This window comes from Aspergillus karnatakaensis (assembly GCF_047715665.1).
Source record: "Aspergillus karnatakaensis strain CBS 102800 unplaced genomic scaffold BJY04scaffold_38, whole genome shotgun sequence".
NCBI lineage: Eukaryota > Fungi > Ascomycota > Eurotiomycetes > Eurotiales > Aspergillaceae > Aspergillus > Aspergillus karnatakaensis.
The window spans coordinates 173,382-188,459 of NW_027395750.1; the positions used below are offsets into that span (position 1 = coordinate 173,382).

The 15,078-nt window shown below is 50.0% G+C and overlaps 6 protein-coding genes across 6 annotated transcripts; 2 read left to right on the forward strand and 4 right to left on the reverse strand.

Moving 5' to 3' along the window:
• Positions 1-3,207: 3,207 nt before the first annotated feature.
• Positions 3,208-3,995, reverse strand: BJY04DRAFT_220234 (uncharacterized protein; the record flags this gene model as incomplete). Its single annotated transcript, XM_073716813.1, has 2 exons — positions 3,208-3,635; positions 3,710-3,995. The coding sequence occupies 2 exons, from the start codon at positions 3,993-3,995 to the stop codon at positions 3,208-3,210; spliced, it is 714 nt and encodes a 237-aa protein (XP_073569196.1).
• Positions 3,996-4,593: 598 nt separating this feature from the next.
• BJY04DRAFT_193829 (putative transsulfuration enzyme family protein) lies at positions 4,594-6,212 on the reverse strand. Its single transcript, XM_073711969.1, has 2 exons — positions 5,899-6,212; positions 4,594-5,850 (listed from the first exon to the last, which is right to left on the reverse strand). The coding sequence occupies exons 1-2, from the start codon at positions 6,052-6,054 to the stop codon at positions 4,819-4,821; spliced, it is 1,188 nt and encodes a 395-aa protein (XP_073569197.1). The 5' UTR covers positions 6,055-6,212; the 3' UTR covers positions 4,594-4,818.
• Positions 6,213-6,299: 87 nt separating this feature from the next.
• BJY04DRAFT_193832 (Zn(II)2Cys6 transcription factor domain-containing protein) lies at positions 6,300-9,067 on the reverse strand. The gene is made up of 2 exons (XM_073711970.1): positions 7,295-9,067; positions 6,300-7,228 (listed from the first exon to the last, which is right to left on the reverse strand). The coding sequence occupies exons 1-2, from the start codon at positions 8,580-8,582 to the stop codon at positions 6,546-6,548; spliced, it is 1,971 nt and encodes a 656-aa protein (XP_073569198.1). The 5' UTR covers positions 8,583-9,067; the 3' UTR covers positions 6,300-6,545.
• A 91-nt stretch (positions 9,068-9,158) lies between these two features.
• Positions 9,159-11,481, forward strand: BJY04DRAFT_208718 (uncharacterized protein; the record flags this gene model as incomplete). The annotated part of the gene is made up of 2 exons (XM_073714025.1): positions 9,159-9,846; positions 10,187-11,481. The coding sequence occupies 2 exons, from the start codon at positions 9,159-9,161 to the stop codon at positions 11,479-11,481; spliced, it is 1,983 nt and encodes a 660-aa protein (XP_073569199.1).
• An 85-nt stretch (positions 11,482-11,566) lies between these two features.
• Positions 11,567-12,382, reverse strand: BJY04DRAFT_193834 (uncharacterized protein). Its single transcript, XM_073711971.1, has one exon. It carries the CDS (start codon positions 12,247-12,249, stop codon positions 11,677-11,679), a length of 573 nt encoding a protein of 190 aa, XP_073569200.1. The 5' UTR covers positions 12,250-12,382; the 3' UTR covers positions 11,567-11,676.
• Positions 12,383-12,914: 532 nt separating this feature from the next.
• On the forward strand, positions 12,915-14,041 carry BJY04DRAFT_193835 (uncharacterized protein). The gene is made up of 3 exons (XM_073711972.1): positions 12,915-13,329; positions 13,597-13,694; positions 13,759-14,041. Exons 1-3 carry the CDS (start codon positions 12,988-12,990, stop codon positions 13,778-13,780), a joined length of 462 nt encoding a protein of 153 aa, XP_073569201.1. The 5' UTR covers positions 12,915-12,987; the 3' UTR covers positions 13,781-14,041.
• Positions 14,042-15,078: the final 1,037 nt, after the last annotated feature.

Below are 15,078 nucleotides of genomic sequence, written 5' to 3' on the forward strand. Positions count from 1 at the left end.
ACAGAGTGAGGCACTTTTCAAGAAGTTTGGCACAATTCCATACGTGGTTATTAAATAAAGAGCGTCATCATTCATGACTTTTGGTTCTCCACCACTACTAGAGTTTGGTTGGGAGAGTGTGATTATCGATATCAAGCCTCAAGGGACCCGAGTCCGGATCTGGTAAGGTCAAAGTTACTCCATGGACTTGAGTTCCTGAATGGCAGAATTAAGAATTAGACCGGAAGAGACATACCCTGTCTTAATGATGAGTTGATGGGAGTCAAAACGACGTCTGCAGGCGGCAGGACACTCAAGTTGATGTAGATGAGACTCGAGCCAAGCAGACGGTGTGACTGTGAAGAAGTGGTGAGTCGAGTGGCTGCTTGAATTGAGTTCAATTGTAAATAATCAATGAACTGTTCTGGAGACAAAGGTCAGGCATCAGCAAACTAGCCCGGCGTACCTGAGACATGGACCAATGAGTCCAATGACAGCCTGCAACAGCGGAGTCGAAATCTCGCTTCTCCGGCGGGGATGGATGGGCCAGACCCACCTTTAATTTTATGAGACTAGCCTAATTGGGCGATAGTCTAATTGCGCCCGTCTCCATTCAAGTCCATCCTCCCCATCTTCGCTCACCTCGTCGCCTCGATCGGCAGGAGTCCGCGCCGCCGCGCAAGCATGGGCAGGTAGCATTGCAGTGGAAGCTGACATTTGACACAATTCGGCCAAAATTCAATGAGCATGGCCGTCTTACAGTACACAAAGCTTTACTATACCTGGGGCCTACCACCTACACTGTCCGAGGGTTAATTGTACCGGACCAGCCCCCTTGTTCAACGCAGTCCGATCTGCAGGCATGGACTGGGATTATATCGACCCTCTGTGAAGCTCGTTATCGATATCGATAATTGTACTCATAATCCTTCAGAAGTCGAGATGGAGCAGTCTACAATTGCAACTTCTCCACGTGGGTTCATAAGTCCGACCTTGGAATCCGAAGGCTCCTGCGGAGACCATTCCAAGGTCGTCGAGCTTGACCTGAGACTTTCACAGCATATCGCTCCAATAATCCGTCAAATCAATACAAAGGAGTACGATAGGCCCGGTGTTGACGGCACTGAAATTGGAAGTCTTTCCCGACGAGTCAAGGGCCTCAAGGGCAACGTTATCTTCGGGAACTTCGAGTTTGGCGTGATGTCCCACAACATGACAGTTGGCACCAGCCTCGCACTGCATTTTGTCCAATGCGCCTAATTTAACCTGGCTAGATCGTGAGTCAGTTTTGTATATCCATTGGTTCCTTTTTCATGCAGGACATATCCGTGCGTTTCAACGTTATTAGCGGTGGCGACTACGACCGCAACCCTCCAAATCGGTCTTGGATCCCCAGCCATTTGCCGTCGGTGTGAGGGAGGGGGGCTTTGCAGGATTCGCCTCAAACTCGGTTCGCAATTGATATTCTTAATTAAAGTTTTCGCGTTGACCCGGGCTTATCAAGATTCAAGATACACTTGCAAGTTGCGACTCGCGAGGCTCAAAGAGAAGAATCCTTTTTGACAGGAGACAGCTGACCCCCCTTGCCCATGATTATCGAGATAGGCGCCGTATCCAATCCCTGTAAAGGCCTAGTGCCACTTTTCGTGCGGGTATCCGAGATACCGAAATGATCCCGAGGGGGGCTACTTCCTCTTCGAGCCTGACAATCTGCACAAACTGTCAAACACCCTTGAAAGTTGACCGGCCCCGACTTTCTGCATCCGAAGCATTGCATTGGCCACGATCGCTTCCCTTGATCAATCCGCTTGATATGCTGTGATACCTTGTCGTGACCTGGCATTGTGGTACTTTGACGTTTCCCCGGCGATCAGACAAAGGAAACTTGGTCATGCTCCGTGATTGCTTCTCGAGCACACTCGACTAAGGGCATGACAGCGCTCGCTCTCGACTCTCACTGTCATCTCCTCAGCCCATTATCCTATTATTCTCGAACCATACTTTGCTCTTTCCAGCTCACCACCGGCCGAAAACTCCTGAAACCCGCACACCCTAGCCCAATGCCCCCTGCAAGGGGTAACGATCCGTCCCATAGCCAACAGGATATATCAGCTCCCTAACAGGCGAGCCATCCCTTGACCTGGGACCATACCCCATTACTACTCAGGCCACAATACTAGCCCCTTATGATCAGTCATATATCCATAATTCTTCACTTCGAATCTGCTTCCTTACTACTCCGGCTCGTTTGCGGAGTAGGTACAATTCTCGACCCCGGCTGAACCTTGAGACCCATGGTTCGTCGCGGAAGCCTGTTCCAGACTCAAGGTTCCAGAAGTCTTTACCTGGAAAAAAAAATGGTTCAGATCTCTCCACCCAATAGTCCCGGATCGACCATTTGAGTCTTGACCTGCAGTGACCCTTCCAGATCGTGATGTCAGTACTGTAAGGTTGAAAACTCCCCTTGTTCGGCGTTGCCGAATGTGGCTGCGAAATGTGTAGCTGAATATGGAGCTGTATTGCTCTGTACGATACGTAACACTGAACCACGAATGTGTTGTGTCAGCCGGACGGAGACTCTGTTCCTAAGGCGACGAGTGATCGATCTTTTGTTGTTGTGGGCGATTTGACGGTATTCTTCTGCTACTGAGCCGTGACCAGCTGAGTGCGCTCTCAGCGGCTCAGCCCTACTAGGGGCTGCGGCTGACTCTGACGGTCTGATTTGCAGTCGTTGCCGTGCATCGCATGCGCTTCGCTTACGTGAAACCAAATGAGGCAACCATAAGACGCAGAGAGCAGTCAGCTGGCTTGGTTACTGCAATGCTCATGTAAGATTTCTGTATGAGTATGGAGCGTCTTGGTTCAGCATCATCATGTGGAAATTCACTGATAGGAGTCCAGCTACCATGTATACCTATGCTACGAATGGCTTATATCAATGCCTTCCAATGTTGTTGTCCAGGTTTAGCCTCCAATACGCGACGAGAATAGCACGCTACCGCCAGTAGACCCGAAATAATGGTATAGCCGCAGAAAAAGCAACCAAACGGGAAAAGAACAAGAAAACGTGGAAAAGGCGTACCTCGACTCCACCTGTCTACTCCGAACTCAAAACACTCATAACGTCGTCATAGACCTCAAAATAGAGGCTAATCTAGCCTCAGAGCACGCATGACAGATAGGCAAATTGCAAAAGGCCCAAGCGGCAACGCCGCATGGCCCGCCGATTTAGCTTTCAATAGCGCCAGGGGAGATAGCAATGATGACGGCTAGCGCTGCTATAATGAGAGCACCAGCAACAAAAGCAATCAGGGCAATACTGCCGCGACTAGCCGGAAACTTGCCTCTGATTATCCAGTACTGGCTCTCGAAGTAGCGATGGAAGCCGACGAGGAGGATAAGAATGGCGACGCCGATAAATGTTGTGCCTAGTGGCTTGCCTAGACTGCGAAGGCGTTCGGAGGTGTCTGTCATCCTCATAATGGGAGCTCCGGCATCGTATGTAGGTGCCAGAAACGAGGATACACCCTGCGGTGTAAACTCTAAGCCACGGGCGTTCTGTGTAGATGTATTACTCAGACGAAAGAGCTGGGTCACTGCGATTCCAATGGATGCAAAGGCCAACGAAGTCCGCAGCCACGCGAGGAATGTTCGTTCTATGCGAATCACCGTCAATATTCGATAGTTCTGGGGGTTATAGTATAGATGATCAAGTCGGAAGCTCACATACCTAATGCGAGATGATCTCGGGCAACGCTCCCCTTGTTCTCCAGCTCGAGACTACCGTATTTATCTGCGATCCGAGAGTACCAAGACGCCCGGGTCCCTCCATTATCCGACTCATAATGTTGATCTCCATTGGCGCAACCCGGGCTTGGTGCAGCTTTGACAGGCCCCGCACTCGAGACTCTTGGAACATTCTCCGTCGAGTTATAGCGTCGCTGCTGCGAACTGTTGTGGCTGACAATCGGAGTTACTTCGTTGGCAGGCTGCGGGTGTTCCTGTCTCAATGGCATGATCGCCTGATGCGGTGAGATGGACAATGCTGGTTCGTGGAAAGGCGTTCGGAGGGGTGATGATCGATGCGTAGGAGCAGGAGCACCGACCACGCTTGTGCGGCTTGTGTGTTGCGGACTGAGATCAGACTGGTCCATGATGGCGTGCTCGCGGAATCACAGGGGTTTCCACCGCTGAGGCGCAAAAATCTGTAGGAAGTGTGGGTAGCTGACGAGATACCCCAGCTTTTGTGGTGGAGAATTAGCTTCGATCGATGCTATGATCTTTGATATGGATTCATTCTTGGTGTGCTTGTAAGGACAAAGGTCGATGAGTGGAGGGCACGCGCAGAACTCGAGGAACGAGACGAAAAGGCCGTATAAAGGCCGTCCTCGGCTGCTGCTCTCACTGCTCCAGTGCTCAGTACCAAAGCAGTGCAAGCTCCTTCAAGGTGCAGCGCCCATCACGCGCGACCCTAGCCATCTGCTTGTGACCAACTGTCTTAAGCTTAGCTCCGCGGCGTGATCGCCTCATTCTGCCTACCCCCAGGGGCGGTCAACATCACTCATCCATTCTTTTCTCGAAGACTTGGGCAGATTCCCTTTCTTTTTGTTTTGTTATGGCCAGTCGAAAGCCCTACTTTGATAATGGCGATTCACGTTTATATCCAATTTTCATCACCCTGCATATCATCATTTTGAATTACGTCCCTCACAATACTTGGCGATAGTAGAAGACAAGCAAAAGCAACCATGAGCTGGTTAGTAACTATATGACAAACTCTTAACTTAAAACCTCAAGAAGCGGTCACTTTGAACAGGTGAAATTAATTACACTTTAATCTCACCTCCCCTCAACAAGTGACTTGAACCCACGCATCAAGTCATTCTTCAAGTCCTCCCAATTCTCCAATCCAACGCTTAGCCTCAGTAGCTTCCTATCAACTCGAGAATCTGACAGCGCACGCCACTCAATCAAAGATTCAGCACCACCCAGACTGGTCGCATGCTGGAACAAACCCAGCTTACTCGGTAGCACTCTAGCAAAGTCCTCACTCTGCAACACAATTGAGAAAACCGGTCCGAAGCCATTGGGCATTTGCTCACGTAACCAAGGCTCATTTTGAAGACTGGCGTGGTGGATGTGTTTGAGAACCATTTGTACAAGTTGCTCTTCGCTGTTCGCCTCCGGCGAAGGGGCAGTTTGAGCCTTGTGCAACCACGCGACCAATTTCCCTGAACTCTCACTAGCGCGCTGTACTCGAATATCCAGTGTCCGCAGACTGCGAAGACCGAGCCAACTCTCCATGTTACCCATAACGTTACCGAGCGCCAATCGGTCCTCAAAGAGCTTCTTCTGCCAGTCCTTCCTCTTGGTCACCAGCACGCCGCATAGCAGGTCGCTGTGACCACCGAAGTACTTGGACCCGGAGTGCATGACAAAATCTGCACCCCACAGAAACGGATCCTGGAGTGATGGAGGGGCAAATGTGCTATCGACAATCAGGAATGCACCCCGAGCGTGGGCTTTCTCAGCATACGCCTTGATGCTGAATGCAGTGCCGAGGGGGTTAACTGGGGTCTCGAGAATGATCACATCTCCTTCACCCAGACTGTCGTCGGGACAGTCCAGTGGGAGTTTCTCTAGCCCTGAAAGCCGGGATACAACCGCAATTACCTCGTGGCTGCCGTGGTAACCCTCTCCGACTGAGACTCGCTTAGGGTTCAGGAGAACTAATGCAGCGTGTAATGCAGCGAGTCCTGTTGAGTAGCTTACGGCATAGCCCTTGAGAAGAGACGAAAGGACGGCCTCGAATCGTGTGGCATTTGGGGCGAATTCGCGCGAGTAGACGTAGTTCGTTCCATCAAAATCATCCTTGTAGATCTTTAGCGTGGTGCTTCATGCAGAATAGGGGATACGCACGACTGGATCCTCTGAAGGGATTAAGTTCTCCGGCTCCTTTGGGAATCTGAATGTCGTAGACAAATGAATTGGGGGAGCAACATCCGCCACCAAGTTCAAGAAGTCATCGGCGTGTAGAGCCTGCGTGGAGGGGTGCAGATTTTCTGAAGGAGCCATTTGCGAGGTGGTATTGGACTGAAAAGTTCTGATACCTCGAATCGCATATCCTCGACCTCTACATTGATTTTATATGCGGTCTATGAGGCAACCTTTGACGGATCCATGGAACCTACATCGAATTTCTGCCGCGGCCCCACTCCTCTTAACTTCCCGATTTGGAAGTCTAATGTGAAGCCGCGCCCTATGACAGTCACATCTTAGTCCTCGATCACGTCTTTCGTAATTCTTTAGATGCGCGGAAGCGCTGAAGGTTGGCTGGATACTCAGTGGTGTCTTCTAGAAGATATCAGGGCCTTCTGAGGCCGGAGTCTTCCGTGGCTACAGGCATGTGGCCGGTCTCGAACCCAGAAAATGCCGCTCATTTCCAATCCGAGTTCTGCTATAGCAAAATATTCACTATTGTGTTGGCGGTAAAATAAGTTGGCCCGCGGTTAAATAGAGTGTAATGATAGTCGGCCATAAGTAGCTATATACACAAGCGTAGTAGGTCAACACGGATTATACAGCTGATATGCATTAGGGTCCCCATAAATACCCTGTGTGCCATCTTGCATGCCAGGAAAAAGATATTGTTCCAGGCCAACCTGCTGCATGATAAAGAAGTCGAGGTTGGGTGGGCTGATTTCCACCCCAGAATCACTACCACTGAAACCAAAAGACTGTCCACCCATTAAGCTAACGTCGTGCTCTGCAGTATTCATATGTTGCTGGAACTGTGGTGGGGAATCTAACTTGAGTATGACGAGTTCGCGGGCCCTGCTCACAGCAAAGAATAGCTTACTAAACACGTCTTCAGGCTTGGTTTCGCCTAATATGCGCGAGGCTTGCTTGAGTTTTTCTGATCCGCAGTGCAACTCGTGGGCTATATCAACGGTACGGCGGACTTCGTCGCGATAGAGTGGGTTCAGCGAAAGGCTGCCGAGTACTTTGACATTGAGCAATCGTTGAGCCCATGTCATTATAGAAAATCCAGTGTAGTCTTCTGCGGAGAACCTATTGGCGTCCTCAAAAAATGCCCTTATAGCCTGAAGAGAGTGAAACTGGATATCACGCTGATCAAGAGCGGTTGTGATATTGAGTGAAGGATTTGGCGGTTTGATGTCTGGATTGACTGGGTGAATGCTCTCGCATATATTCAACAAGGTAAAATGAATCTGTGTGAGCAAAGCCACTGTTTGACTTCCTGTTAGAGACTTTTTTTTCTCAATCAGAGAGGTCTTAGGCTGAGAGATCTTACCATCGTTGTTAAGGTGTGGCGGTATGGAGGCTATCAGCTCTTTTAGCTTGCCTTGTAGAGTTTCAAAATACCACTTGTGTAAAAGAGGGTCTTTGGTACCAGCAGTCGCTGAATTTGTCGCCAAGTAGTGGTCTAACTCCCGCTGGTTTCGCTGCTCCTTCGCTTGTTGAACAAGGAGTTGCAGGCGAATCTGCCAAGCAAACATCTCGTCCGTAGGGCAATATGGGCTCCTACTAATGGCACTGAGGTGCTCTTCCAGCTGAGGCGTCCAGCGCATGGGTTCCATCTGGCCGTAATGATACGCGACTCTAAGAAGATTAGAGCTTGGATTAGCATGACCGAAAATAAGATCAGAACTCAGGACGCACTGCGAGCTCAGCATGAAACATCCCAAGACAGCCCTTTTGCTCTCTATCGACTCTAGGACCTGATCAGGCGCCTGTTGATTAGGATCTAGTGCATCATCCGGAAGCAGATTTGATTTGGTTGTGTTCAGACGAAGATCGTAAGCCATTGAGATTGCCAGCTGGGTGAAGCGTGAGGGACTTTGTAGACTGAAAATGAAATGATCATAGCCCCATGCCACATATGTTAGGATACCTAGCAGCAGGTCCAGGTCCGTCTTGGTGTCTATCACGCTCTTGAGTGCCAACTCTCTTTTCAGCTCCTTTGCACGGGCGCGCTTTTCCTGGGTGGATGGCGAAGTGACAGTCATAATTGCGCGGAACAGGAACCCTTTATCATCCTGGAGCTGTTCCGCAGACAAGCCTTCAGGAAGATGCATAAAGGGGAAGAATTTTAGCATTTTCGTTCGAAAGGTTCTGAGGCGCTGTTGCTCTTGGGCTGGAGATAACTCCCAATCAGACGTGGTCGATGTAGGTGTGCTATCCAAGTGGTCGTCCTTTTCTTCCGATTTGGCTTTGTTAAACTCATACTCTCCTGTTGACCTTTTAACCAGGTCAGGCAGAGCAGCATGTGAAGCAGATTCGCTGGCATATGGTACCCTTCTTTTGAGATCCTCAATCTGAGCCTGGAGATTCGCGATCGTCGCGGTTGTATTTGAAGGTTTCTGGGCAGATCGCTTGCGAAGAGAGTCGGCTGGGCTGCATAGCTTCTTGAGCCGAATGCATCTTTCGCAGCTATCAAGACTGCTTTGGCGGACACATTTGGACTTTGTTTTGAAGCAGTGTAGACAGGCCTGGCCGTATGGAGCGGCTCTCCTCTTCTCAATCCCCACCTGGGAGCTTGAAGTGGAGCCGCCCTGCTGATAAGTGTTCTGGCTGGACATAATTTCCCTGATCACGGTGGGATATAAAATCGAGGAAACGATAGGTGTTGCAGGCCGTGCATCTGCACTCCTACCGGTCAAGTAACTTGACAAGCCCCTCGAGAGCAGGGGGGTTTAGGAGTCTAGAATGTTGGTTGACTCGTCCACACAATAGAACAAAGAAACCACGTGACCTTGTTATCACACGCTTGTTCGCTTCAAGGAAATCAGCTCACCAACTTCAACGGAAGCTTTTGTGGACTTCCACTAGTTGGTCAATCTGCAAACCATAAAAATCGAAAGCACAATACGGAGTACGTAACCATGTGGCTGTGAAATCCGATGGCTTTCAAGGCGTGCCCATGGGGCACTGGTTGAGTGCAACCTTTGGTGAATTTCCGAGTCCCCAAGAGGAAGTTCGGCGAAGAGGCCCGGCGGGGACGCAGGTGGCTCTCGGAACCATCAGCCAATTGAAAGTAATTGATTTGGTAGAGTCATATCACAGCCAATTAACTATGACTCCCTCCGACTGTTTATAAAGAGCTTAAATGCAGTATTCTGGGACCCAGATCTTCGAGTTCTCAACTTCTTATCATCATGTATCTCCGAGCAGTCCACGCAGAGGCACAGATTGCCGTCCTACACCAGCTCATTCGCGACAATCCTCTGGGAATCCTTACAACTGCTATAAAATCGCCCCTTTACCCATTTATACAATCTAGCCATATCCCTTTCATACTGGACGTTCCTGAGACGGCAGATGGCACTCTCTCAAACGGCGTGTTACGTGCTCATATGGCAAAGCAGAATCCCCAAGCCAAAGCGCTGATGGAAGCCCTGGCGGCGCAACAAGAGCAAGGAAATGCAAGCCTAGAATTATCGGAAGAGGTTCTAATACTTTTCAACGGGCCTCACCACCATTATGTGACGCCAAAGTTCTACACCGAGACCAAGCCTGAATCTGGCAAGGTTGTCCCTACTTGGAACTATTCCGCCGCGCAGGCTTATGGCAAGATTAAGGTCTACTGTGACTCCAAATCCGAAGAGACCTCGGCCTACTTGCAGAAGCAGATTGAGGAGCTGTCAAACCAGTCAGAAACGTCGATTATGGGATACTCCTCGCCGTGGAAGGTGTCGGATGCGCCTGTCAACTATGTTGACCTTCTGAAAAAGAACATTATTGGAATTGAGATCAGCATAGACCGCCTGCAGGGAAAGTTCAAGATGAGCCAGGAAATGGGGCATGGTGACCGACAGGGTGTTATAGAGGGCTTTGAGAGACTGGGTACTGAAACTGGGATGGGAATAGCAGCCTCGGTCAAAGAGAGAGGAGCCCTGAAGGACCAGCAAAAATGACAAAGTCAGTGCTATGCTGATCAGACTATACCTCGGTGTCATCCTTAGCGACGCATAGATATAGTTCTATCAGGAGAAAATAGACTACCTAACTTTTAAGGTAATGTTGCATAACAATGAAAAAGCAGTTACACAGGCTCGAAACAGGTCTCAACTTCTCAAGCAGCAAGCTGGAATCTATATACACTAACCGCATTCGGTATCCACCATGGTCCCCCGCCCCCGGGACATCCATCACCAGGAGCTTTCCGCCTCCGTCTGAACCTCAGCTTTCTACACCTCACACCATCAATTAGCTCTCGTCATGGCCTCAGACTTGAAAACATCCTCGAAACCCAAAGTTGACCTCTCGCAAAAGCTAGCGAAGCTTCGAGCGGCGAAGTCAAGATCCCAATCCTCCAGAGACCCTACTCCCATTACCCCCCCACTCCCACCATCGCCGGAGCTATCCTCCCACGAATACTCGCGTCCCGTCCGCCGCATCCTCTCCAGAAAAGATCACGAAACATTCCTCTCATCACCTACATACTCTCTCGTCCTTGCCTTTATCTTTGGCCTCTCCGACTCAGTGCGGGGTCGCAAAGCCCCGGCCGCAGAAACCGACATCTCACCTCACATCTCCAAAATTCTCTCGATAGTCGACAACATTCGCACTCTTGTCGACAAGAACCCCTCCATCGACCAAGGTGGCTCTCGCTTTGGTAATCCTGCCTTCCGCGACTTGTTTGACGACGTCGCCGCACAGAGCACCTTATGGCACCGTGACGTCCTCGGAATCCAGAACCCCTCCGCTATCGACGAGATATCTACATATTTGGTACACTCGCTAGGATCACGAGACAGAATTGACTATGGCTCGGGGCATGAGCTGAACTTCATGATGTGGCTACTCTGTCTGCGACAGGTCGGATTGTTTTCAAAGCCGGACTTTGAGGCGGTCATTTTCCAGGTCTACGTTCGATATATGCGGCTTATGCGCGATGTGCAATCAACATACTACCTTGAGCCTGCCGGCTCACATGGTGTTTGGGGTCTGGACGACTACCATTTTCTGCCGTTCTTGTTCGGCGCGGCGCAGCTCCTTGGACATCCATATATCACACCGTTAGCTATCCATAACACAGCAATCCTTGACGAGGAGGGGGATCAATATCTATACCTTGACCAGGTACGATGGGTGGATAGCGTGAAAACGGTCAAGGGTCTTCGGTGGCATAGTCCTATGCTGGATGATATTTCCGGCGCGAAGAACTGGACCAAGATTGAGAGCGGGATGAAGAAAATGTTTGTCAAGGAAGTGCTTGGAAAACTGCCTATCATGCAGCACTTTCTATTCGGTAGTCTGCTGCCCGCTGAGCCAGGCATGGGTGAACTCGAGGATGGAGAAGAAGATGACGAGCATAGCCATGAGCACGGTAACGGCCATGCGCATGACCACAGTCAACATGCAGACTGGTTTGGTGACTGCTGCGGAATCAAGGTGCCTAGTACAGTCGCCGCTGGGGCTGAGATGCGGAAACGAATGGGTGGGGGCTCTGGCCTACGACCAATACCTTTCGATTAGTTATAACGATATAAGAAATTACACGGCGTTAGAACCAAATTGAACTACAGGGATTATATATCATGATAAATGCAAGCGAATGATTGACTGATACCGGCTTGTATGCCTCACCCAAATTTCAACCTCTATCAATGTACTCCAAATCCCAAACCTAAACAAAAGAAACCAAGCACAAAAGACCCACTCATCCAACTCTCAAGCGTTCGACAATCCCATAGCCTCCTCAAAAGTGAACAACCTAATTGCGGCTCTTAGCCTGCCTTTGATCATCTCCCGAGCTTCATCCAATATGGTCTTCGGGCCGGTAGACTTCTTCATCCAAACCTCAAACACCAGCCCAGCCCCCAAGGGAACATTGTCCCTCTCCTCAGCAGCATAGATGGTCGCCTTGGCCTTATCCATCTCAGCAAGAGCAACTCGAAGCTTTAGGATCTGCGAGTTGTAGGCATTAAATCTGTCATCAATAGGCACGTGCACAAACCAAACGTATTCGGTCGAGAAAAACCGATCTGGGACTGACTTGTACGCCTGTGGGATATCAGGGTAGTCACTTTTAAACCCGTGGTGACTGCATGCTGAGCATCTGTAGCAGCGTAGACCGGTTTCACCTTCGTTATTGAATGGATGCGCCACAGCGGGACAGTCAAGCCCGGTTGTGCAGAGGGTGCAGGAGGCACACTCGTGGGGTGCGGGCTTAAATCGCACCCAGTCCGGGCTTGGGCCTTGAGGAAGGTTGTAGAAAGAGGTGGTGCTACCGTGTTCAGACATTTTGGTATGTTTGTTAGGTAGAATGGTGACTTAGCTTTGGTCCTGGATCTGAGTAGATGGGAGCGATGCGGTACGGTGTACTATGCTGCTCTGCGCTGTTGTGAGTCGCTGATGAGAAGGAATGTATCTTATGGCGGATTAGCATTATTTATACCTTTTCCCATGGCTAGGAAGTGCTTTGGAATATGATGCTGTGTTGCATGTCTTTGTATAGTGATTAATACCTTTGTTCTCGGTGGGTGAATGAGTCGAGTCGATTGGCGGAATCGTATGCCTGTGTACGGCCTTTGTGTGGCCCTTTCGCGCGTATTAGGCTCTGTCTGATAGACAATGCGTCTGTGTTTTATCTACACTAAGAAGCGTTAGAGCGAGACTAGAGGTTATTTGTACTAGAGTTTGACAATTATATAAAATTCCTTGTATACATCAAACATTCTATCTCCACAATAACAGACTAAGATAGCGAGCCAGATCTCATCACCATACTGCCGAGACTCACTACAGAGTAAATTTCAATGTTCAAAATAATAATATTATGTGGAATGATTAGGTAGTAGACCTGAAAGTGAAGTTCTTCCCAGCCATATACTTCGAAGTCACATGACTTTTTAAAAGCAGCACGCCACCAGAGCCATTTCGTCCTTCTGGTCTCGGCAACGAAAGACCGTCCATACATCACCAACCCCGGTTGGCGAACCCAGCATAACTTTCACCAGCATCACTGCTACATCCGTCACCATGGATGCATACTCATCCGGTGGCGGCGGCAAGCTCAAACTTAAGGGCTCAAAAGTCAGCGACGGCCGAGTAAAGAAAAAGAAGACCAAGAAGAGCTCGACCGCCACTGCACCTCCCAGCAGTGGGGATGCTGAGAACGACAACTTGAAGGAGAGAGATGTCGCCGATTCTACGAATCGAGATCGATCGATCTCGAGGGAGGGATCGTCATCTGGGGCTAGGGCTTTAGCACCCGGCGAGGAAGATGCTTCCGGGATACCGCAGTCGCAGTCTCAGTCTGACTCCCAGCAGCCAGCAAAGACACAGGCCGAGAGGAGGCACGAGGAGATGAGGAGGAAAAGGGTATGTTGCGTCTCCCATTTTTCGTTTTAGCGCCTTCGTTCTTTTCTTTTTTCTCTCTGTTCGCTCGTTGCTTTTCCTGCTTGGGGTTTCTCTCGGGACGTTGATGTACTTTTGCTCTCGTCCTGTCATTGTTTCTTTCTTTCGTCTACCCCGATTTGCTTTTTACCCACGTCAGACACGTTCACCCCTAGGCTCCTTTGCAATTGCCATATTTCCGCAACTGGCGACTCACATATCCATTATGAATGATGCTGATGCGGCGCATAGGTACAAGAGCGGTTAAAGCGCGAAGGTGTGAAGACTCACAAGGAGCGGGTGGAGGAGCTGAATAAGTACCTGAGTCGGCTGAGTGAGCATCACGATATGTATGTTTCTATCCACTCCTACTATCACTTTTGTATGAGATAGCATGGTGCTAACAGTACATAGGCCAAAGATTGGCCCCGGTTAAGGATTGGAGATGGAATCAGGGATGCTATTGTACTTTGTTGCCGACGCACAGCACAACCGTTCTGGCTCGGGAGGTAGAGGCTTTGTCCTGTACGTACCCATTTGCGGAGTGAAGACAAGTTCCCCGGGCTCTTGGAGGGCCGGCGAACTAGGATGGTGCTTGTTACGTTATGCGCGCTTACTGGTTCGCGCTGGATTGCTACTGGCTATATCTACAGCCACGCTACGATCACGTCTACGTTGTTTTGGAAGGTTAAACAGAATGATAGGTCAAGAATATGCAGCGTATATACCTATACCCGCTTGGCTATGTGACAGTCCAATGGACAATATGAGAAAGTCCAGAAAGAGACCAAGGCTTTACCCCCAAGAATAAAACGGGCTTTGTAACGAGTAGCCGCCGACGAGAAGTCGGTGGGACTATCGCCGTCGAAAACCCATGCAAGGAAGAATCAAAAATGGACGCCAGGTCCAACGCCGCGCATATGATGCGAAAAATGAGGAAGAGTAGTAGAAGATAGATGCCCCAACCCAAAACTGAGATGCTCAACAACGACAAATAAACCCAAAACATAGGAAAGGATGTAGCGGTGACCGCCGATACCCGTGTTCGACTGGTTGGAAACCGAATCGCTGCTCAGTGGTATCATACGAGAAAGGAAGCAAAGTGACCGAATTTAGATCCCCTTGATGACCTGGGTCCGCTCGCTGTTCAGCTTATCGGCATTCCGGGCGTGAGATTCCTTCTTGCAGTCCTCCAGGCCGGTGCATGAGTGTGCCTCTAGCATGCGATGTTTGGAGCAGAAGTGACCACTGCAGAAGCTGCAGTCGCCAACAATTCGCTGGGCGGCTTCCTTGCACTCCTTGAAGTTGCAGCGAGGCTTGCGGGGAGCCATGTTGGGTGGTTAATTCGGTGCTGGTGGCGAGACGGAGTTGGAGAACGGGAGCGGATAAGGAGGGAGCAGCCGAAGTCGGAATGCCGTGCGGAGAACCCTTGGAGAAAGAAGATGAGGTTGGGTTTCGGGGCGATGTAGAGTATTTATGGAGAGTCTAGAGAGTTGATCGGGGAGAATGAAGATGATGGAGGAGGAGCGGTGTTTGAGGTTGGAATGTTGAGTAAGGTGAAGATGACGTGGTAACAGGCAGCGGAACGGTCACAAGGGAGTTGAGTTGTGTAGGGGGAGGAGGCGAAGGAGATAAGGAGGGTAGATAAGAAGCCGGCGGTAGGTGGTTATGAGCTGGAAGTTGAAAGAGTATACGGAGGATGGGCCGCGGGTTATATAGGAGGCAGAAGAGGCA

Coding starts and splice junctions, on each gene's coding strand:
- BJY04DRAFT_193829 (XM_073711969.1), bottom strand. CDS start 6,054: ATGGCTCCTTCAGAAAATCTGCACCCCTCCACGCAGGCTCTACACGCC. Junction 5,851..5,898: donor TCCCTTCAGAGGATCCAGTC/GTGCGTATCCCC, acceptor AAGATCTACAAG/GATGATTTTGATGGAACGAA.
- BJY04DRAFT_193832 (XM_073711970.1), bottom strand. CDS start 8,582: ATGTCCAGCCAGAACACTTATCAGCAGGGCGGCTCCACTTCAAGCTCC. Junction 7,229..7,294: donor GCCACACCTTAACAACGATG/GTAAGATCTCTC, acceptor GAAGTCAAACAG/TGGCTTTGCTCACACAGATT.
- BJY04DRAFT_193834 (XM_073711971.1), bottom strand. CDS start 12,249: ATGTCTGAACACGGTAGCACCACCTCTTTCTACAACCTTCCTCAAGGC.
- BJY04DRAFT_193835 (XM_073711972.1), top strand. CDS start 12,988: ATGGATGCATACTCATCCGGTGGCGGCGGCAAGCTCAAACTTAAGGGC. Junction 13,330..13,596: donor AGGAGATGAGGAGGAAAAGG/GTATGTTGCGTC, acceptor TGCGGCGCATAG/GTACAAGAGCGGTTAAAGCG. Junction 13,695..13,758: donor CTGAGTGAGCATCACGATAT/GTATGTTTCTAT, acceptor AACAGTACATAG/GCCAAAGATTGGCCCCGGTT.